Source organism: Micrasema longulum, unplaced genomic scaffold (assembly GCF_059751315.1).
Source record: "Micrasema longulum isolate JH-2025_06_02 unplaced genomic scaffold, ASM5975131v1 h1tg000595l, whole genome shotgun sequence".
NCBI classification, from domain to species: domain Eukaryota; kingdom Metazoa; phylum Arthropoda; class Insecta; order Trichoptera; family Brachycentridae; genus Micrasema; species Micrasema longulum.
The window spans coordinates 208,096-228,089 of record NW_028277791.1 but is presented as its reverse complement, the minus strand read 5'-3'; the positions used below and the strand labels follow the sequence as shown (position 1 = coordinate 228,089).

Below are 19,994 nucleotides of genomic sequence, written 5' to 3'. Positions count from 1 at the left end.
TTTTAAAAATATTTGTTTTAAGAACATTAAGTTACTGTAAATTGGGCGGGATAAGGACAAAAATGATTGAAAGAGAGGATAAGGGGGGGAGGGGAGATGTACATATTTATTATTATAATGTCTACTAAGTTACATAATACATTTTTAGTATAAATTTTAAATCTGACAGAGTGATGTTTGTGTATTCTATAATTTTAAATTTTGTATTGTACATTGAAAAAGTCCTACGAAAAAAAGCATTTTTAACATACGATGTTTTACTTATTGGTACATGAAACAGGTGGTACCGTTTACAAATCCTGGCTGGCACATGTATTGTTATTAAACCAAGCAGCTCTGTAAAGTCAACCATTCCTGTCATAATTTTGTAAAGCAGACTGTTATGACTCTTATCTTCTGTCACTCTCCCAATGACGTAATTTCTCTGGCTTTTTACCTACAAACAAAAGTTTGTCATGTTCAAATTAGCCAGAATATAAAAATATCAATTTCATCGGTTAGGTCGGGTTATGTTAGGTTAGATTTCGGAAAAAAAGGGTTTAAAAGAAAAATATTTAAAATTGGATTTTATGCGCAAACAAAAGGTAATCCCGTTTAAATTTGTCAGTTTGTAAAAACATCCATTTTGTAGGTTAGCACCGTGTGAATCCTTATTAATATGTCCAAAAAAAATATCCGAATCCTCATCAATAAAAACTTTGTACAAATGAAGCTGTCTGTGTCCGGACAGATGAAGAAATGTATAAAATAGAACCAGAATTCTGGATGAGTGTTCTCGACTCGATGGCTACTTTAAAATTCTGAAAAAACCAAGTTTTGCTGGAGAAAAGTCCACCTCATAGTGTTCGCCTAGCATTCTTTAGGACCTGGGTTTGTTTCCCGGGAGAGACAAAAATAAATATTTGTTTTTAAGTTGGTTTTACACTGCAGTATTTCATCAAAATTAAAACATAAATATTAATACAAACAAACAAACAAACCATCACGCCGTTTCCCCGTAAGGGTAGGCAGAGAGGATAGAACGCCACAACACTCTATCTTTGCATACAGATCTCGTTTCCTCTACATTCATACATCTTCTCATGCACGCGCGCCGATTATTCTGACATGTCCATCTTTAGGTATTTGTTGGATTTGGTCATGCCATGTCTTTCTCGGTCTTCCTCTATTTCTGCATCCATCAACAATTCGCATTGTAAATATTCTTAGCCGTTCTTTCGCTGTCCATTCATTCTACATGTCGAAACCAGCGCAGAGCTCCTTTCTTGATTTTATCGATAATGCTTGTCTCAGCCTTACATAATGTACGGATCTCAACATTTGTGCATCTATCGTACATAGTTTTACCACACATTCGCCTGAGAGATCGCATTTCGACAGCATTCAGCCTACTTTCATCCCTGTTTTTCCAAGTCCATACTTCGCTCCCATACATCAGGGACGGGACCAGGACTCCGTTGTGAACTGCCAATTTTGCCTCTTGTGACAAACATTTATTTGCCAAGGTAGATTTAAGTGCACCGTTTACTCTGTTCCCGGCACTCACCCTCCTTTCAATATCTTTCTCAGTCATTCCATCCTAGTGAACATACTTCCCAGATACACAAATTCCTCTAGTTGTTTTAGTATAACTCCGTTCACAGTGATTTCACATTTAGTCATACTTTCATTTCTTTTGAAAACCATCACATTCGATTTGTCGACATTCATCAGCAAATTGCTTCTCTTGCATACATCGTAGACCTTTTTTACCAAGAATTGCAGTTCCTCTTTGTTGTTAGCCAGAAGTACAGCATCGTCAGCATACAAAAGACAATTGACATTTAAATCACCCATTTTTGCTCCCATTCTTAAGCCTTTCAGTTCTTTCGTGCAGTTATCGATATACACGTTGAACAGCCATGGTGACATCACACATCCCTGCTTCACTCCTGTATGAATGTCAAACCACGATGTGAATGATCCGTTTACCCTAACACATGCTGTGCTGTCTTTATACAGAGAAGCAATAGCACGTGTTAGTTTTCCGCGCACTCCGTACTCCGATAACACCTTTCATAATTTTCTCTGTCAACTCTATCAAACGCTTTCTGTAGATCGACAAATGCACAGAAAATCTTTTGGTTTTTAGCAAGAAATTTCTCTGTCATGTTTCGTAAAGCAAATATTTGATCCATACATCCTTTTCCATTTATAAAACCGCTCTGAATATCCCACACTCTATCCTTTGTAACTTTCTTACTCTCTCAATCAGTATTCTTCCATACATTTTGCCAACAGCGCTCAAAAGGCTGATTGCTCTATAATTAAATATGAATACTCTATAACTAAATATGAATAATAATAATAACAAATATATAAATAATACATGAGCACTTAAATAGAAATGTATTTTCTTGGCAATTAACATAGCACGTGCGTCTTTTTTTGCGTTTCCAATATACACACAGTGACGTCATACTGCGTCCTCCGTATTGACTACAGTAATGTAATTACTTTGACACCTATCACCCTTGTTTCACTAATACCAGGGATCACGAGTAATCCTACGCTATTTGTCTAGCTTATAGTGGGAATGGAATGAAAATACAGGATGTGTAATGTGAAGAAACATTGATCTGATCATCATTGACCACCTTATCTTTGCATAACAAAATATCGAGATACGCTGCTTTTAATCTTTCAATGCAGTGCCCTAATTTAAATTTGTGACTACAGAGAATGTTACACAATGTGTAAAGTGGCTACTTAAACCAGGCAATGACAGATCATAAGCCCTGTAAATGCCCATACTTCAATATTCCTGTCTCAAAATTGTTTTCCCTCTCTGTTGTCACAAATTTAAATGTGAATAACTCCGTAGGGAGGAAATCCAGCCGGTCTGAAAGCATTTGGACATACTCAAAACAGTGCCCTAATGATAAACAATATTATGAGTATTTCCAAACATTTGTAGATAAAATACTGGATTTCACCGGACTGCACTGAACTAGACTGGACTGGATTTGGGAGATGCACTGGACTTAATTTGGAAAAAATGTGGATGTTCAAACATCGGCAAAATGATAAAAGTTACCCAGTGTGTAAAGTGGCCACTTAAACCGGCTTATCACTGGTCATAAGCCCTGTAAATGCCTAGACTTCCATATTTACTTCTCTAAGGTATTTTCCATCCATGTTGTAATTTGTTAATCTTAATGACTCCCGAGGGGATGAAATCAAGTCTTTTGTCTACAAAAATTTGGACAAACTCAAATATTGTCTAAAAAAAAACTCGATGTTTGGGTGCCACACGAGCTGACGCAAAAAACCTAATAGACCGAATTTCCCTCTGCGAATCGCAGCAAAATCGACCCATTTCTGAAGCGGATAGTGACGGGTGATAAAAATAAATCACTTACGACAATGCTAAGCGGCAGAGATCTTGGTCGAAAGCCAACGAAGCGGCCCAGACCGTAGCTACGCCAGGACTGACAGCCATGAAGGTGTTGCAGGGTGTTTGGTGGGATTGGCGGAGAATACTCTACTATGAGCTGCATTCCTATGGCAAAACGCTCAATTCTGCCCTCTATCGTGAACAACTCGACCATTTGAAGCTGGCGATCGAACAGAAACGACCAGCAATTGGTAGAAGAATCGTGTTTCATCCGGACAACGCTAGGCCGCACACATCTTTGATGACGCGCCAGAAGCTCTAGGAGCTAGGATGGGAAGTTTATATGCATTCACCCTATAGTCCTGATCTGGCACCGATTGACCTTTTCTTGTCTATGGACATCGCGCTTGGGGGTACAAATTTAACCTCAATCGAGGCTTGTGAATGTTGGTTGTCCGAGGTTTTTGCCAATAGGGACAAGGATTTATAAGAAAAAGGCATTTTAAAGTTAGATTCTCGCTGGCAACAAGTTATTTAACAGAACGGCGTATATTCAATTGAAATCAGATGATTGTAACACTTTTTATAAAGCATTGAAATAAAGCGAAAAATACGACATTACTTTCCCCAACCTATAATTAGAGTAATAAAGGGCCAAAACATCATTAACTAGATTAAAAATAACAAATTATAAATCGTTTTTCGAGAAAGATAACTCAATTTATAATTATACAAAATAAATAGAAAATGAAAAAAAAAGTATTAATAATTTATTTATTTATTAATATAGAAGGCACGCACGGCTTTTACCTTAAAAAGATACATATGTAAGATAATATAAATGTGAAAAACTTGAAAATTGAATTGAAAAGTAATATTTTACATAAATACTTTATAAATAAAAATGATAAAAAAATATGTATATGTATATGTATATGTATGTTTTTCCTCTTTTAATTTTTTTTTTATTATTTTATTTTATTTTTACATCTGAGCATGTTTTTCATTCTTTATTTCAATTCTTAACTTTTAATTACTCTTACAAATTTTCGTCATTTTTAATATTATTCAATCTAATTGTAAATACTCACTACAAACTTCAAACTTTAAAATATCTTTTTTTTACTTAAATTTCGATTTTTAAACAACTTTCATTTATGTTCTTTTTTTCCTTCTCTTTTTAATACTTTCATAATTTACCTTACATATAATTGCTTTATAATATGGAAACTTCACTGGTCTAATGGACTCTAATGGAGTTAAGTCTAATTGTGTAAAATATTAAACTTTGTAACTGTACTGTCTGTTTCCTAAATAAAAGAAAATAAAATAACACAGCAGTTTTGTATAAAGAACATATTTATATATAAAAAAATAATTAAACAATGTAAGCAGATAAAATTTTAAAAGGAACAAATTTGTATATCTTTTTCTTTAAAAGGTACAAAACATAAGTATATATATATATTTAATCAAATTTAATTTTTTTTGTTTTAAAAAAAAAAAAATAGTAATAATAATGACAATTAAAGTAATTGCGTAATAAATTATGAACCTAATTCAAACAATTTTTTGTACGAAATGTGTTAATATTTTTATTGTAAATGTCTAACAATTACCTAACTAATAAAATTCAAAAACATTATTTCATTTTACTAGCACTAAATTTATGTGTAAGTAAATTGTTATTTACTGCATCATTTTTCATATTTTCGGATCACATTGCTGCGTCCATAATCAAGATTGTCGTATATTTGTGTGTATTTGGGTATCCATATGTACATGCTTAAGACATTTTAATACTATTGTTGATAATTTTTAATCTTTAGACATTGATAACTTTGGGGCTTGCTCATATTTTTGGAACAAAAAAGAACGGTTATTTAGCTCGAATAAATAGAATTTGGCTCCGCCCCATTCACCCTAAGTTGAGAGTGTAGGGAAGCCATAACACTTCGACTACCCCTTTGTAAATTCTTCACTAAGTAGGTCATTGATACTGACAGCTGGTTTTAGAGACGCAGTATCGTTATATTTATCACTGTGAAATTATAATTATTGTACGTTTTGAAAGTTTTAAAAATTAACACCATTTTTAATATACACATCACATGTATGGAATTTTTTTGTTGTTGTTGTACTCATATTCAGTGGCTCGATGATTTGGGGGCCACATGAACTGAAGTACTGTATTATGATAGAGAAAACCCAAAACAAGTTTCTGAGATATATCTACATGAGAGAGTGCGAGTATTATCATTGGCTCTACCCGACCGAGTTTCTCCAGGATATGCTCGGCTACAACAGTTTCGAAACTAGAAGGAATGTGTATTTGACTACACATTTTTATCGATTGTTGCGCGGTGTGATCGATAATTTTGATATTATGATGAGCATTGGTTTGTATGTTCGTGATAATTACCTAAGACAGCGTCAGGATAGATTGTTTCATATTCCGATATACAGGACCAATCTGCCTATGGTTATGCCTGTTGGAAGGGCTACCGCTATGCTGAACAATATCGCTCTGGATATTGATCTGTTCCATGTATCCGAATGAGTTTTCCGATTCTCCTACTACTTTGACATAAGTATCTTTCATGTATTTTGTTTTTTAATAATATGTACGTACTGAATATATGTTTGTAATGTATATGTTATATTTATATAACATATACATGGAATTGAATATTGTTCATTAATATCATTTCTTTGACGTATACTATTTTCCGGTTTGTGAATGAGTATCCAACTTCAAATAATATAAATAATTGTATTGTATGTATTTTTAAATATTTGTTCATCAAATAAGTAAATATTTTGCACAAAAATCAGAGTAGTGTAATAGCTATACGCTTGTTTAATAGGAGTTCAATTCAATGATATATTCATCGATTTCTTGAGAATTTTCTCAAGTAAACATTATAACGCTGTCAGACAAAAAGAAGGGTTATTAATAAAATTAAATAATTTAATTCTAAAATAAAACCTATTCGCGGCCTCGTGATATAATGGTCAGCGTGTTTGCCTACCAAGCAAGAGGTCTCGGGTTCGATTACTAACATGGTTGATATGAAATATTTATTTAAAAGGGTGTCTTCACACTAAAATATTTCATAGTCCCTGGACTGGTACCTCAAGCGTAAGACTAATCATTTAATTTTTTTGTAACAAAAATTATTAAGATACGTTGCAATTGGTGTATCAATGCAGTGCCCTATGCACTATTAGGTGTGGAAAAGGAATGATAATGATGACGATGAATATAAAACCACTTTTCAAAAATGTTGTCAATTGTAAACATAATTTACGAATTCTCTTATTTACAAAATTCATTTTAACAGAGATTTTCCTAAACAGATTTTCTTCACGATCCTTCAGCTTTTCAGAACTGAAAAGTACTAAAATTTAGACTTCGGCTACCAGGAGCCCATACAAAAGCGTAGGTAGACGACGCTTTACGTCGTGACGCCTAACCACCGCGACCGTCTCACCAACACATCTAAGTTATAAATGTATGTGTATATACCCGTCAGCTATCATAGTCTATACATAGATACGGTTTAAACGATACCGGTAAGTTTTCCTCGAAAGCTTTTGCTCCCTATGACGTAAGCTTTGATACCAGGAAATAATGACAAAGAAGATACGAAGAAGTAATATTTTTACACGTTATTATTTAATATTATAAATAATTACATAGTACAATCTTCATTTCTAATTTACAATTATTTTTTGGAAAAAATGGGTAATTAGTAACAAATTGAAAACTCATAAATTTGAATTTAACACTTCACTCGTGAGTCAGTGATTGTAAACGTAACCAACGCAAGCGAATTTTGACACTTTGTTGAATGTTACTTTACTTTATAATGTCTGTTGGAGTGTTCAAAATAATTTTGTTTTAGTATATTGTGTCTTAAAGTTTTGTCTTAGTACAAACAAAGTTTAAAGTTATTTATTACAGCAGTGTATGATTAACATTATGTACAGCGTATTTTAATTATTCATTTTAGTGTTTTATGTAGAATCGAATGAGAAAATGACTATCGTTTAGGCCTTTTTTAATTGCGCAAGTGAATTTTTCATTTTACAAATATAAGTTATCACCCTAATGAAAACTAGGTCAATATAACAGAAATGAAGAACATTTAAGATAAGGGAATATAGAATTATATGCATCTGCAGGGTTTATGACCTGTCATCGGATAGTTTAAGTGGCCACTTTACACACTGTGCAACATTCACCATTCTGCCTATATTTGAACATCTGTATTCCTTCAATTCTTTCATATACCTTATACTTGTTTTTTTAATTTTTTACTATTATATCAAATTGAATTGTAGTGTTGGCAAATACGCATTCTTTTCGTGATAATATATGCTTGCTTGTTTATTAATTTAACTTTAAAATGTCTTTTTTGCTTACCGTAACACTTTATTTATTGTTTGCTTTACAGAATTTATGTCATAAGCTTATATCTTTGCATTTTTTGTTTATATGCTTACTGTTTTTTCTTGCATACCTTTGTTATTATTGTTTTTTTCTTCTTACTTTGTAAAACTTTTTATCATATCCTTTTTAACTAATTTCACATTTGTTTTCTGTATATTCTGTTTATTATTTAGTATGTTAGCATGTATTTCTTTTTTTTTTTTTGTAAATGCCTTTTGGGCGTTAATGAACAAAATAAAAAAATAAATTAAATAAATAAATATGTTGATGTTTATGAATATGTTAATTTTAACAGCTTCCTAGGTGGTTGAATCCAGTTCTTGTCTACAAAAATTTGATCAAACTCAAAACATTGTCAAAAAACTAACTTAATTTAATTAAAAAGTAATATTTGTCAGAAATCATTTTATTAATACGCTTTTAAGCATTTAAATTTAATTTCACTTAAGCTACTCTAAGTGTCGAAAGCCGCTTCTAGTAAATAGAAATGAAAGCTTTAAGCTTCTAATAAGTTCCTTAAGTTATCCGGGGCGCAGAAAACACCAGTGGTATTTTACTCGGAATATTCCACCTGAATGTTTTGCGCATGCTTCGCGGGATTCTTCTAAACCACAACAATCCGTATTTATATAAATTCTATTTATTTTTTTAAAGAAACAGAACTGTTTTAAATGTTTCGAAATGTACGCAATACCAATCCAGTAGTTATTGATTAAAAGGGTATTTTATTTATGGTTATTATATGATATTTCGGCATCACAATGCCTATGAAAGCAAAATCCGCGCTCAAACAAGTATTCCGAAGGTCTAATATTCTCTGTGGCGATATAGTATTTTAACCTCTCTTTCTAAGTCACCCAATGAGAGGTTTCCACTAAATGCGGAAAATTTCAGTTCCACTGAATTTAACAAGACACGTGACCTATTCAAAAGTATTAGGAGAGCAGAAATGAAACGCGGTGAGCGCGTCCGGCCTAACGTGCATGATAGAGAAGAGAGAACACTGTTGCACGCGTCTCTTTCGCTCCCGTATGCATGTGTGCGTAGTCTATTTCTGGAGGGTTGCAATACCCCTTCGTGTGGCGCTTCATATGGCGCTCTGCATGTGTAATATTTTGTTCCTTCACCCTATCTTCTCCTGATACATTACACACATGGCTCAATAATGTAAAGGAAGGGAGTGACGTGTGGAGCACGTGTGTGTTTAGATTTTGTTATTCTAGCAAATGAAGGTGTTATGTTTGTGCAGGGTGATCAAAATATAACTAGTTGCTTTAAATAACAATAAAGACTCAAATATTGAAGTAGTCATTTATTGTATCTACTTTTCTTACATATCTTTATTTGCTATTTCTATATTTTGATGTTTGCTTATTTTACTTTGTATATAGACTATGTTTTTTATTAAAATTACAATTATATTTTCGTATTATTTTCTGTTAATTTTAATGATTATATTATTTAATTATTTTGTATATTGTATTTTTAAATCTACCCATTTATACTTTTATTTTTGATGTTTATTTTAGGGTACCATGTATATTTTTTCCTTATAACGTAATATGGCTTATCGTGGCACTGCCTAAAAAAAACAAAAAAGATAGTGAATTTGTAAACTGTTACGGGCGGGAAGAGTACAGTACTTCCACTGAGTTTACATAATACTTTCTACTTGAAGACGGAGATTACCGCTCTTAGCTTTTGCCCGGCTAGAATCAGCGGAGAGTACAAGACACTTATCCAGGTTAAATCGTAAGGGTTTTGATGACTCCAAACCCTTCCACAGGAATCACAAATAAGTAAAACAGCTTTGTTGTTCAAGGCTCGGGGCCAATTTAATATTACAATATAACAGATTTAGTTCTACAAAACTCTCAGATTACATATGACAAGGAGGAATGGCGGGATAGGATAACCACAACACGCTTGATTCGGATCTAAAGAAAAAATAAGGGTTTAGCTAGCTCGAAATTATGGAACGATCTCACCGTGACGGGGTGTCTGAAGAATCCCGAAGACCAAGGCGACCTGGCCTGGCTGAAGCGAGGCCGGTAAACGGCCTCGCGTTAAACACGCGGGACGACGAGATGTTGTCGAGGCTGCATCACGTGGAAAGTGGCTGGCTCGGGAAGTAACTCTTCCAGGAGCTCGTTAAAGTCCTCCGGGGCTATCGAGGCGGTTGTTGGGGCCCGAGTGAGCGCATGGACAAAAGGAAACCGTTCCTAGGGTGCCAGAAATTCCGTGTTGAAATCAGAGTCTCCCAAGGACTTTCGGAGACACGGATGGGGCAGATTACGAAGGATGGAGACCAGCGTGGTCACGAGGCGCGGACAGGTGGGCGCGAGGAATCGCTTACTGCCGACTGACGCTCGGGTTGAAACGGTCACACGCGGTGTCGTATATAAAACTTCACAACTTCATAATGCTTGTTGACAAATATAGAGATCGTCGCCCGTTGATAACGCGGTTTCTAACAACATGGCTGGAACGGGTTATCCGCGGAGTCCGGGGCGGTTCTTAAAGAAACGTCCTTGCTGTTGGCTGGCTGGCCCGGATCTGCCGAACTTCCTGTCGGAGATGAAAGCAGCCCTTTCTAGAAGGTTTTTGTTAGGTTGTCAGTGCTGAGAATTAAAGTTATTTTTGGTTGGTATGATTGGAATAGTTGTAAAAAATGGGCGTAAGTGGCGCTGTTGGTCGTTTGCGGGAAGATTTGAATAATAAATCTTTTAAAATCTTTAAGTGTGAAATATAAACATAACAAAACACATGTGATTTTAAATTAATAATAAAATACAATTAAATCTAATAAATTAAACAGATCTCATAAGCAAAAATACGCTGTTAATTTATTTTTTTTAATATTTTATTCATTAAAAAAAATCATCAAAATGTCAAATTAGCTGTGACAAAATACCAAATAATTAATCACCGATTTCGTTAAACGTCTTCATAAGATTATTTTATTTTGTTATTTAATTATCTCATTTTATTAGATAATATTATCTTAAAACTTTCACCCGTAATCCCATTTCACAAATGACAGTGATTCTGTTGTAAAAATATGTTAGTATTTGTCCAGGGGATTGCAGGAGACAGCTGCGAGTCATTGCATAAATTTATTTATTTTTAATCATAATATGTTGCACACTTTTTTCTGCGTGCTATCCAGATGGTGATATAAAATTGATTGTTTATGTTATACATACATATATATTTTATATATATTTTATTTTTTCAATGTATTCTTCCACTTTTCATTGTGTTGCATACTAACTCAACACATGGCTTTTGGTATCAAGGTACATTACTGTTTTATGGAAAATTTATACTGTTTAATCTATTATTATTAATTATTTATTAATATTAATTCTATACTCACATTACTATACTGATATAAAGATATAAAGATTTGCATTTGCCATTTTTTGAATGGACTAAATCCGTTGATAAATAAAAAAATCTATTGAATTAAATTGGGTTGTGGTCCTGTGGCTAGTGTCTCGGACTCACGGACCAAATGTCCGCGTGGTTTGAATCCCTCTTTACCCTTACTTGATTCCCATTTTCTAATAGTGGGTTATTTACAATTCGTTAAAAATGGCTATCAAAATCAAATATTTGGGTAAATCATACGAACGCAATTTTTTTTCTTTTTTTTTTAAGAAAAATATTTTAAAAATAAAACGTTAGTATGTATTTTAAAACGCTACAAAAAGAGTCTCATAGACAATAATAGAATTTAGGTTTTTTTCAAAAAATAAAACCAAATGTGAAATTTCTTCACAAAAATAAAAGTTTCAGCTCTTTAACTTCACTAAAATCAACAGATGGAAGAATCGAAAGAATACAGTTGTTCAAATAAAGGCGAAATGGTGAATGTTACACAGTGCGTAACGTGACCACTTAAACTATTCAATTACAGCTCATAAGCACTGCAAATCCCTAGACTTTCAAATTCCCTTCTCTAAAATATTCTCCATCCCTGTTGTAATGTGTTAAAAAATATATTCATTCTTCACAAGCACCAAATGTAAACACCACACTTCATATTCACAAAAATTAAATCACCAACACAAATAAAACCGCGTATACGCACTGTGTGTTAAACAATAAATATTATAAATAAATATATGAATCTAAAACAACACCAATTACGTTCACAACAAAAATACAATTCAAATTTCTAAACAGAACAACACCTCTACGACAGAAGTTTAAAATATTTAAATATTTCTAAAGAATACAATATGTTCCCTCTTAGTATAAAATTTTTCCTCATCCAGAATAATTAAGATACTTATTTACTTCTGACTAAATTCTTAAGAATAAATAAAAAAAACATTTGAGTTTTTGTTATTTGCTAAATCTAAATAATAAGAATAATAATTTAATGTCTCTTTTAATTTTTAGCCCACATCTTCATGTGAATTTACGTTTAATTTAAACTGTAATAATATTACATTGCCACAATTCTTTTTAAACATCTCACATTATATTAATTTTTCCAGGAAATGCTTTTTTGTCGTTTCATTGAAGCATTTCTTTAATACTCCTATTCGTCGCACTCGACATACTGTATTACTGAGCTACAACAAATGCAACACCAGAGCAGCTCAAAATTCGCTCTTAGGAAGAGCAGTTAGTAATTTTTCTAAAATTGAGAAGATGTACGATTTAGACATCTTTAACGACTCAGCTCTCTGCTACAAACGGAAACTGAGTCTTATAGACTTTAATGTTTAGTATTACTAATATTATTATTGTTATTATTGGAGCACATAAGGGAATTTGCTTATGTGTGCCCTACTTCAAAGTTTAAAGTTACACAAATTCTTCTTACATCTTGTTGTACTGTTAGATAGTTGTTTCATATATTGTGTTGTGTACGTAATTGGTGCTGTGTTAGGTTTAGTTTTTGTTCGTAATATTGTCTAGATTTATATTAACATAGAACTGTGTGCACAACATTAAATTTAAACAAATAAACAAATAAACAAATTTCTTTTTTTACTTTCTTTTTCTTATTTTTATTAGCCGAAATCATTCGAAGACGAGTGGAGGCGTATAAATATAAAATAAATAAATAATAAAACAGGACAACAAGATGTAATGAAAATACGTATCTACAGATGATTTCATTTGTGTCAATGTAGTTAATATTTGATGAGTTTGAGTATATGGAGTAATTTGTGTTAAATATAGTGTACATGTTTTGTATTCTTTGAGAGTAGACTTAATTTTTTTTTCAATATTATTAATGTCAATAAGACTCAGCTTCTATTTATAGCGGAGAGCTGAGTCGTAAATAAAATAAACAAAATAATATAAATAAATAAATTCGTTGACCCATCTTTTGGTGAAAATGTACATATAATATTATTCATCTTCTTCAATCGTTGTTTTACCAACCCTTATATTATTATATAATGATAAAATAATAAGTATTCTAATCCATACAAATACATTTATTATTCGATAACGGTATTTATTATTTTATCGATATAAAACATTTTACTTTAGAAGTTTTACGATACATTATTGTTAACTTATATATCGTGGGGTAATAAAGAACTTCAGCTCTACGGGAAATCAGAAAAAAATAAATGTTTTCTTACTCGTGGTAAAAATTAGAGCATTAAATTGTACCGCAAAGTTTCTTGAAAATATACCAAAAAAAATAATTAAAAATATTTTAATAAAAACGCACAACTTTGAACGATGTCACTGGTTCATATGAAGCAACCAATGATATGAGAGCTGTGAGAGATATCCGGTTTGCTTACCGTAAACGAACCAATCGGAAGAACTGACAGAGAAGATCCTCTGACGTCACATGTGGAGTTTTTTTCAGAAATACAAAACCTTTAAAAATCACAGCTCTGATAATCTGATATTTTTTTTATTTTTTTAGCTTAGTTTAATAGTCTATTAACAAATAAAAGAGGACACTGAACTCTCTCATTACTATAACTAAAAAACTTCATAATCAGCATTTGTGGGTTACCCACTAAAAACATATTTTTTTATCTATCTTCCTCCATGAAAGCTACAAATATACACGTCATTCATAATATTATTTTAATGAATCACTACTTGCCTATTTGTAGCATTCGTGGATTTGTTTTTAGTGAGGAACTCAAAAATGCTGATTTTATAGTTACCTAGTTGTAGTAATTACCCCACAACATATAATTGTATGTCCAGGCGGATGAAGAATACAGTTCTGTTTGTGAATTAGAACCAGAACCATCAACAAATGTTTCCGACTCAATGGCTGCTCTTACGAAAAAATCCTGGATATGGAAATCGAGTGGAGAAAAGTTTGCCTAGTTGTGCAGTAGTTGACGAGTTACCCTACCATTCTTGAGTTCCTGGGTTTGATTCCTAGCAGGGTGAACGTGAAATATAGATTTGAAAGGTTGTTCAAACTGAAATATTTTATTTCTCTTTGACTGTGCCCTATGCACCACATATGGGAATGATGATGATGATTTATAAAAATACGATTTTTTCTGCAAACTTGATACAAACAGTTTGTAAAAAACACATTCTTTTTCATATTTTAAGTAAATGCACTGTACATATATTCCGTAAATATATGTAAATAAATAAATACGTGCCATCAAAATCATATGTGCCATTTCTTTAATAAAGTCTCTTAAGTTCATGCAAAATCATTCTCCTTTTTGTACAGCTGTGTTAGTGGTCTCCCAGGAAGGGACACATTATTTTTAGTTATCCCGTAATAACATTCCAACTACACAGCGTGTAAAAAACATTGTCCTTTTTAAATATATTAAACATTTTAAACATAATTTATCATTTTAATTTCGTCTCAACAAAACGACGCGTTTAATTATATTCGGTATGGGCATATAAAGCCATTTTATTGGTGATTTATAAGACATGAATTAATTTTAATTCTTAACATTTATTACAAAAGTATTTACCGAAATCCATTCTCGGGAGAAGTGTACAAGTTTGGATTTGTCTAAGGAAAGAGATCATTGCAAAAGACTGCTGCGAGATATTGCATAGACGTATATATTATTAAGCATGCCGTCCAGTAGCTCAATCACAAATAACTATCGACTTGGTAAAAAACGACGTGAAAACAACTTCTCACCATGGTTGTTTATCGTATTCGCGATCACAATGCAACATCCGTGAACACCTAATATTAAATGTCACAATATTTAAGTTTCGCGACGTATAATCCTGCTGCGCAATCACATATTTGAATTTTACCGATGTAAATATGAAAAAGATTCTAAAACTGCTATTTTTATTTATTAATTTATAATGCTATTCATTGCATTTAGCCGGCGGTTGGCAAGCCAAATGTCAAAAAAAGCAGTCGCCATAGTAATTGTTATTTAATTTTCAGTTTTTTGTGATAGATACTCCTTACTTTTTTGCAAATGCAATATGTTGTATGATTTTTTATAGTACACGCCGATTTTTCGCCAGTGAATTGTATTTATGAACGAGGAAAACAAAAAACAAACCGACATGAGCGTTGACATAGAGATTACACACCCGTTGACTTGTGACTGCGATAACTTAAGCATGTTCATCTTTGTTCATTGTTAACCCCTTAAATGCTTAGCACGTTTTTAAGCACGTCGATAGTTATTTGTGATTGAGTTACAGATGTTCATTGAAATATATGTTCGTGTGATAATTTTTGATTTTAGTATTGCTTAATAATATGCATGTTTCAACTTTCCAGTATGTTATATCCCATCTCAACACAGGGCTCTTGGCCTCATAGACTTGGGATATGTTATTATTTTTTTGTAATAAATGCATTTGTACAAATAAATGAAATAATTGTTGATGTGTTCCTACAGCAAACGTAAGCATTCAAGAAGCAAACAGTGTCCTCACTCCTGACATGAGATGACACCCTTGCCAAGTCTGCCTAAATCATGCCATGACTATACCTATTATACATGTAAATAGATTCTAAGATTGGTTGGGTTAAGTTATTTCAATTATATTATATTTCGCTTATGCCAATCTATTGGAGCTTTCTTAAGCTTCTTGATTGGCTTGGTATTTTTTTGTGCAAGTATATTTGTATGTACTCGAATTTAAAATACGAATTCGTTTAGTCTCTCTCCATTTTGACTTTGACGGTAACGAAGAAACTCAGTCACTGAAAAAAAAACCATATTACCATTTGAAAACGTTGAATTTTTCATTAATTACTTTTTCTTCATATTTACCATATTCAGTAGATCAATAATGGTCTGTATGGTTAATAGGCTTTACAGGACAAGCTATGAAAATGTTGACGTTTTTTTACTCTAGGCCTCTATTTATTCATTTTACAGAAACAAACCGTCGACAATTTTACAATAACATAAAAAATATACGGTTTATAGACAGACCAGCAAATTTTCTAAAATCATACATATGAACACTTTGTATCCCAGAGCCGTGTAAACACGTGATTATATAACCACGCGTTGTGTCCCGGTCCCGTGTTTTCACTTAGTTTACCAGCTGTTCAAAAAAGTGCATTTTATTAACATCTAGTGACTTTTATTAGAAATTTTTCGCTGCTGGTAAACTACGTGAAAACACGGGACCGGGACACAACTCGTGGTTATTATAATCACGTGTTTACACGGCTCCGGGATACAAAGCACAAAAAAGAAGTGAGACCCTGTATATGTGCAAACATTGCAATGTTACTCTCCATAATGGCCAATGTTGGCAAAACTATAATACAAAAATGACTTAATTAATTTTTTCAAATAAACATGAGAAGTTTTAATTGATTTAACCCAGTATTTTCACGATTAAGACACTTTTAAGAAACCCTTCACAAAGCTTGAAATTTCACAAAAATGGGCCGGGCACAGGGTAAATTCTATGTGTATTCGGCCGGTGCTTAAAGTGTTTCAACAAAAGGGTGTGTTTGTGTGTATTTATATGAGAGTAAGTATAGAAATGTGTTTGTGTGTATTTGTGTGGGAGTAAGTGTTCAGGTGTATGTAAGTGTGAGTATCATTAAATGGCTAGTAGGAGCGTATCACAGTCATTAAGAATAAGTCTTATTTATTTTTTTTTTTAATTAAGGGGCATGTTAAATATATCAATATATGAAAAAAAAAAAAGCAAAATAGTTTGAGCAAAAAACAAAATGGTTAAAATACACCGACGTAAATTCGTTTGCATTTAACTTTGTTTCTATATTCTTGATCGAAACTGAATGTTCGTAAATGAAAAGATTTTTTTATTTTTTAGTCTCTAGTATTCGATATGCCTATAAATTGTAATTACCCTGTCGTATAACCTGACTACCAATGCGCAGAGGAACGAAAATAGGTCATTGCACACATACAAACATGTTCTCTCCCGCGGGAACTAGGGAACTCTTTCCTCCCGGTTTTCCCGATTCCCTTACCTCCTCAGTAGCAATGTTCTCCTGATACCAGGCGTCGAAAACAATGCAGCGTGGGCGGCCTCGGACTTTCGGCGTGGATTTCTTAGACGCCCAAGGGCGTCGCCTATTTCCAAGAAAAGCTGTTTACTACTCGCGTGTCATGGGCTCCCGATATTCAACGTCGAATGCTCTTGGCATCGGGAGCATACTGACCGCGTTTCCGGATGCGATTTTGCCGAGAAAAGCGTCTTAAATCACCTTCGCTTTCTGCACTCCTGATGCTTAAAGTCGTCGTGGAAATACCGTAGGCGGCGCCTTGGTGTGCCAGGCGGCGTCTTTGCCGCATACTGCCCACAAGAATGCAGAGGGGAGTGGAAAACTCATCTTAATATCTATAAACTTTATGTAATTCGCGTTGGTTACCACCTCTTTTGAACAACCCTTGATACTCTTACTATACGCACACAATATTATTTCCCTTGTTATTTTTCTCCCCTCGTAAAGTTGTGATTAAAATCGGGGAATAAATAGTGGGGTGAAATATGGACAGAGGGTTGATAGGAATTCATTTTATCATAGCGGGAATAGCCGTTGTTCTGTGAATTGGACTTTTCACCCGCGCTGCTTTCTTTGCTCCTGGTATTAAGCGTCGCAAAGCCGCATTGTAGGCGGCAACATCCTAAGAGCGCCGGGCGGCGTCGGCGTCGGTACTGCCCACTACACTTGTTCTCTTTTGTTGACGTTGTAATTTCTTTTAATTGGTCATGTAAACATTGTTTTTGATTAAATGTTAACATTTAGATGAACTGCTTTTTTCAGGTTCATGATTTCCCTAATACCTACGTATTTTTGAAGGATGACCACCTGATTGAAAGAAGAGATTATCAAACGATATCGAGATCTCTGTATGAAAATCCAAAGGTGAGTTTATCAATAAGATCTATCAACTAAACATTTCGATACGTAATGATAACTTAATGTTTTTTTTTTTTAATTTACCCCACACACAGGCCATGCCTTCCAGAGATTTTTTTTTTATGTGATAATGTATTTTGTATTTGTAACATTTATAGTTTAAAGCAAAAAAAAAATATTTCAAAACAAATTATGTTAAAAATAAGACGATAAGATTTTCGTTACTTTTATTTTTACTGTAATTTTAAATATCATATTATAGGTATTTGTTCTACGAAAATGTCAGATATATATTTATTTTTTATTAATACCCACAAAATATGATTTTTCCATACATAAGTACCTTTTAAAATATATTATCATAACTTTGATGTAATCATAAAGATCATAATATAAAATAATACAACGGTGTAATTTATTACATATTTATATTTACGAGTAGATACATAACTAAACAACACAGTATTTTTTTTTTAAATAACGCAAAAAAATGCATTTTGAGATCATTATCATGATATTGCGAAATTAAATAAATTGCTAGATTTACAAAGAAATATTCCAAACAATTCATCACAGCGGATGCTTTGACTTATTTACGATTACCGAATTATTATTTGAGACACCGGTAACGTCTATTCTCAGAACCCCATTACACAAAGCTTATTTTCAGTTCATACAGTTGCTTGTGTTAAAGCATGGGTTTATTTATAGAAGTCTTTAAATCTGTTTTAGGTAATTATCACGGTGTTATGGCCCTTGCGTTGATTGAAAAAAAGAGCTGAATCTATTTAATATGATGAACGAGGTTTACAATATTCATAAAAATAATGAAACAAACAGAATGCTACTTTATCTATTTTTTAAAAAATACTTATAATAAAAAATATCTGGTCTTTTGCTTAGTGAAAACAGTGTTATAGCATCGTTTGCATGTGGGTTTTTTAGCATAGTATTTTAAAAGTTGAACATTAAGTGTTCAATGTCCTGGATGTTATATTAAATTCTTCAAAACGGAAGCCATTTTCGGAAGGAGTGTATAAGTCTGGATTTTGTCTAAGGAAAGAGACCATTGCAGGAGATTGCTGCGGGACATTTCATAGATTTTTTTTTTTTTTTGATTTAATAACATAATTATACATTTTTACAATTTAAAAAAATTTCACTTGTTATATTTTTACTAAAACTAAAATCCCACCAAGCCACTTTTTGTAGCTTGTTGGTGAAGATTATATTTATACTGACTTAATAATATTATTTACATTTATAAAAACAATGAATTACATATAAAAATTAACAGTATTATTTTATATACTATTAAGCGTGTTGTCCAGATTCTCTTAATTAAATATATATATGTTTATATAATAATATTTCATTTATGTTTGAGCTATTATTTAATTATGTACGTGCTTCCACTTTCCATTATGTTGTATCCCAACTCAACACAGGGCCCTTGGTCTTATCGAGTTTGGGATACGTTATTATTATATTTTTTTGTAATATGCATGTATTTGTACAAATAAAATAAATACATTAATTAAATTTCATAATACCAACTACGCATAAATTGTTGCAAATGATATGTTTTTTGGTGGAATATTTTTAAATCTTGGCTTATTTTTTAAAATAACTACGTCATTTTGATTTTAATCCTGCTTTTTATTTATTTTTTAAAATGACTTATCACAGGTCAAAAGTGTTAATTGTATGTTCATGCTGAAAAATGGCTGTAAATGTTCATCCACCTCATCCTCAAGAAGCTCGTTTTTCTACCATACAATGGGATTAAAATTAACTTTTTGGACTCTCGTACTACAAGAACTTATATAAATTATCACCGATGAACATGT

The 19,994-nt window shown here is 32.6% G+C and overlaps 1 protein-coding gene across 1 annotated transcript in view; it reads left to right on the top strand.

Moving 5' to 3' along the window:
• Positions 1-19,994, top strand: part of LOC148280314 (neuroendocrine convertase 1-like) — an 86,119-nt gene that overhangs the window by 8,320 nt on the left and 57,805 nt on the right. The window contains exon 2 of the mRNA XM_088228564.1: positions 18,049-18,150. Coding sequence (XP_088084690.1) covers positions 18,049-18,150 — 102 coding nt within the window. The remainder of the gene's footprint in view (positions 1-18,048; positions 18,151-19,994) is intronic.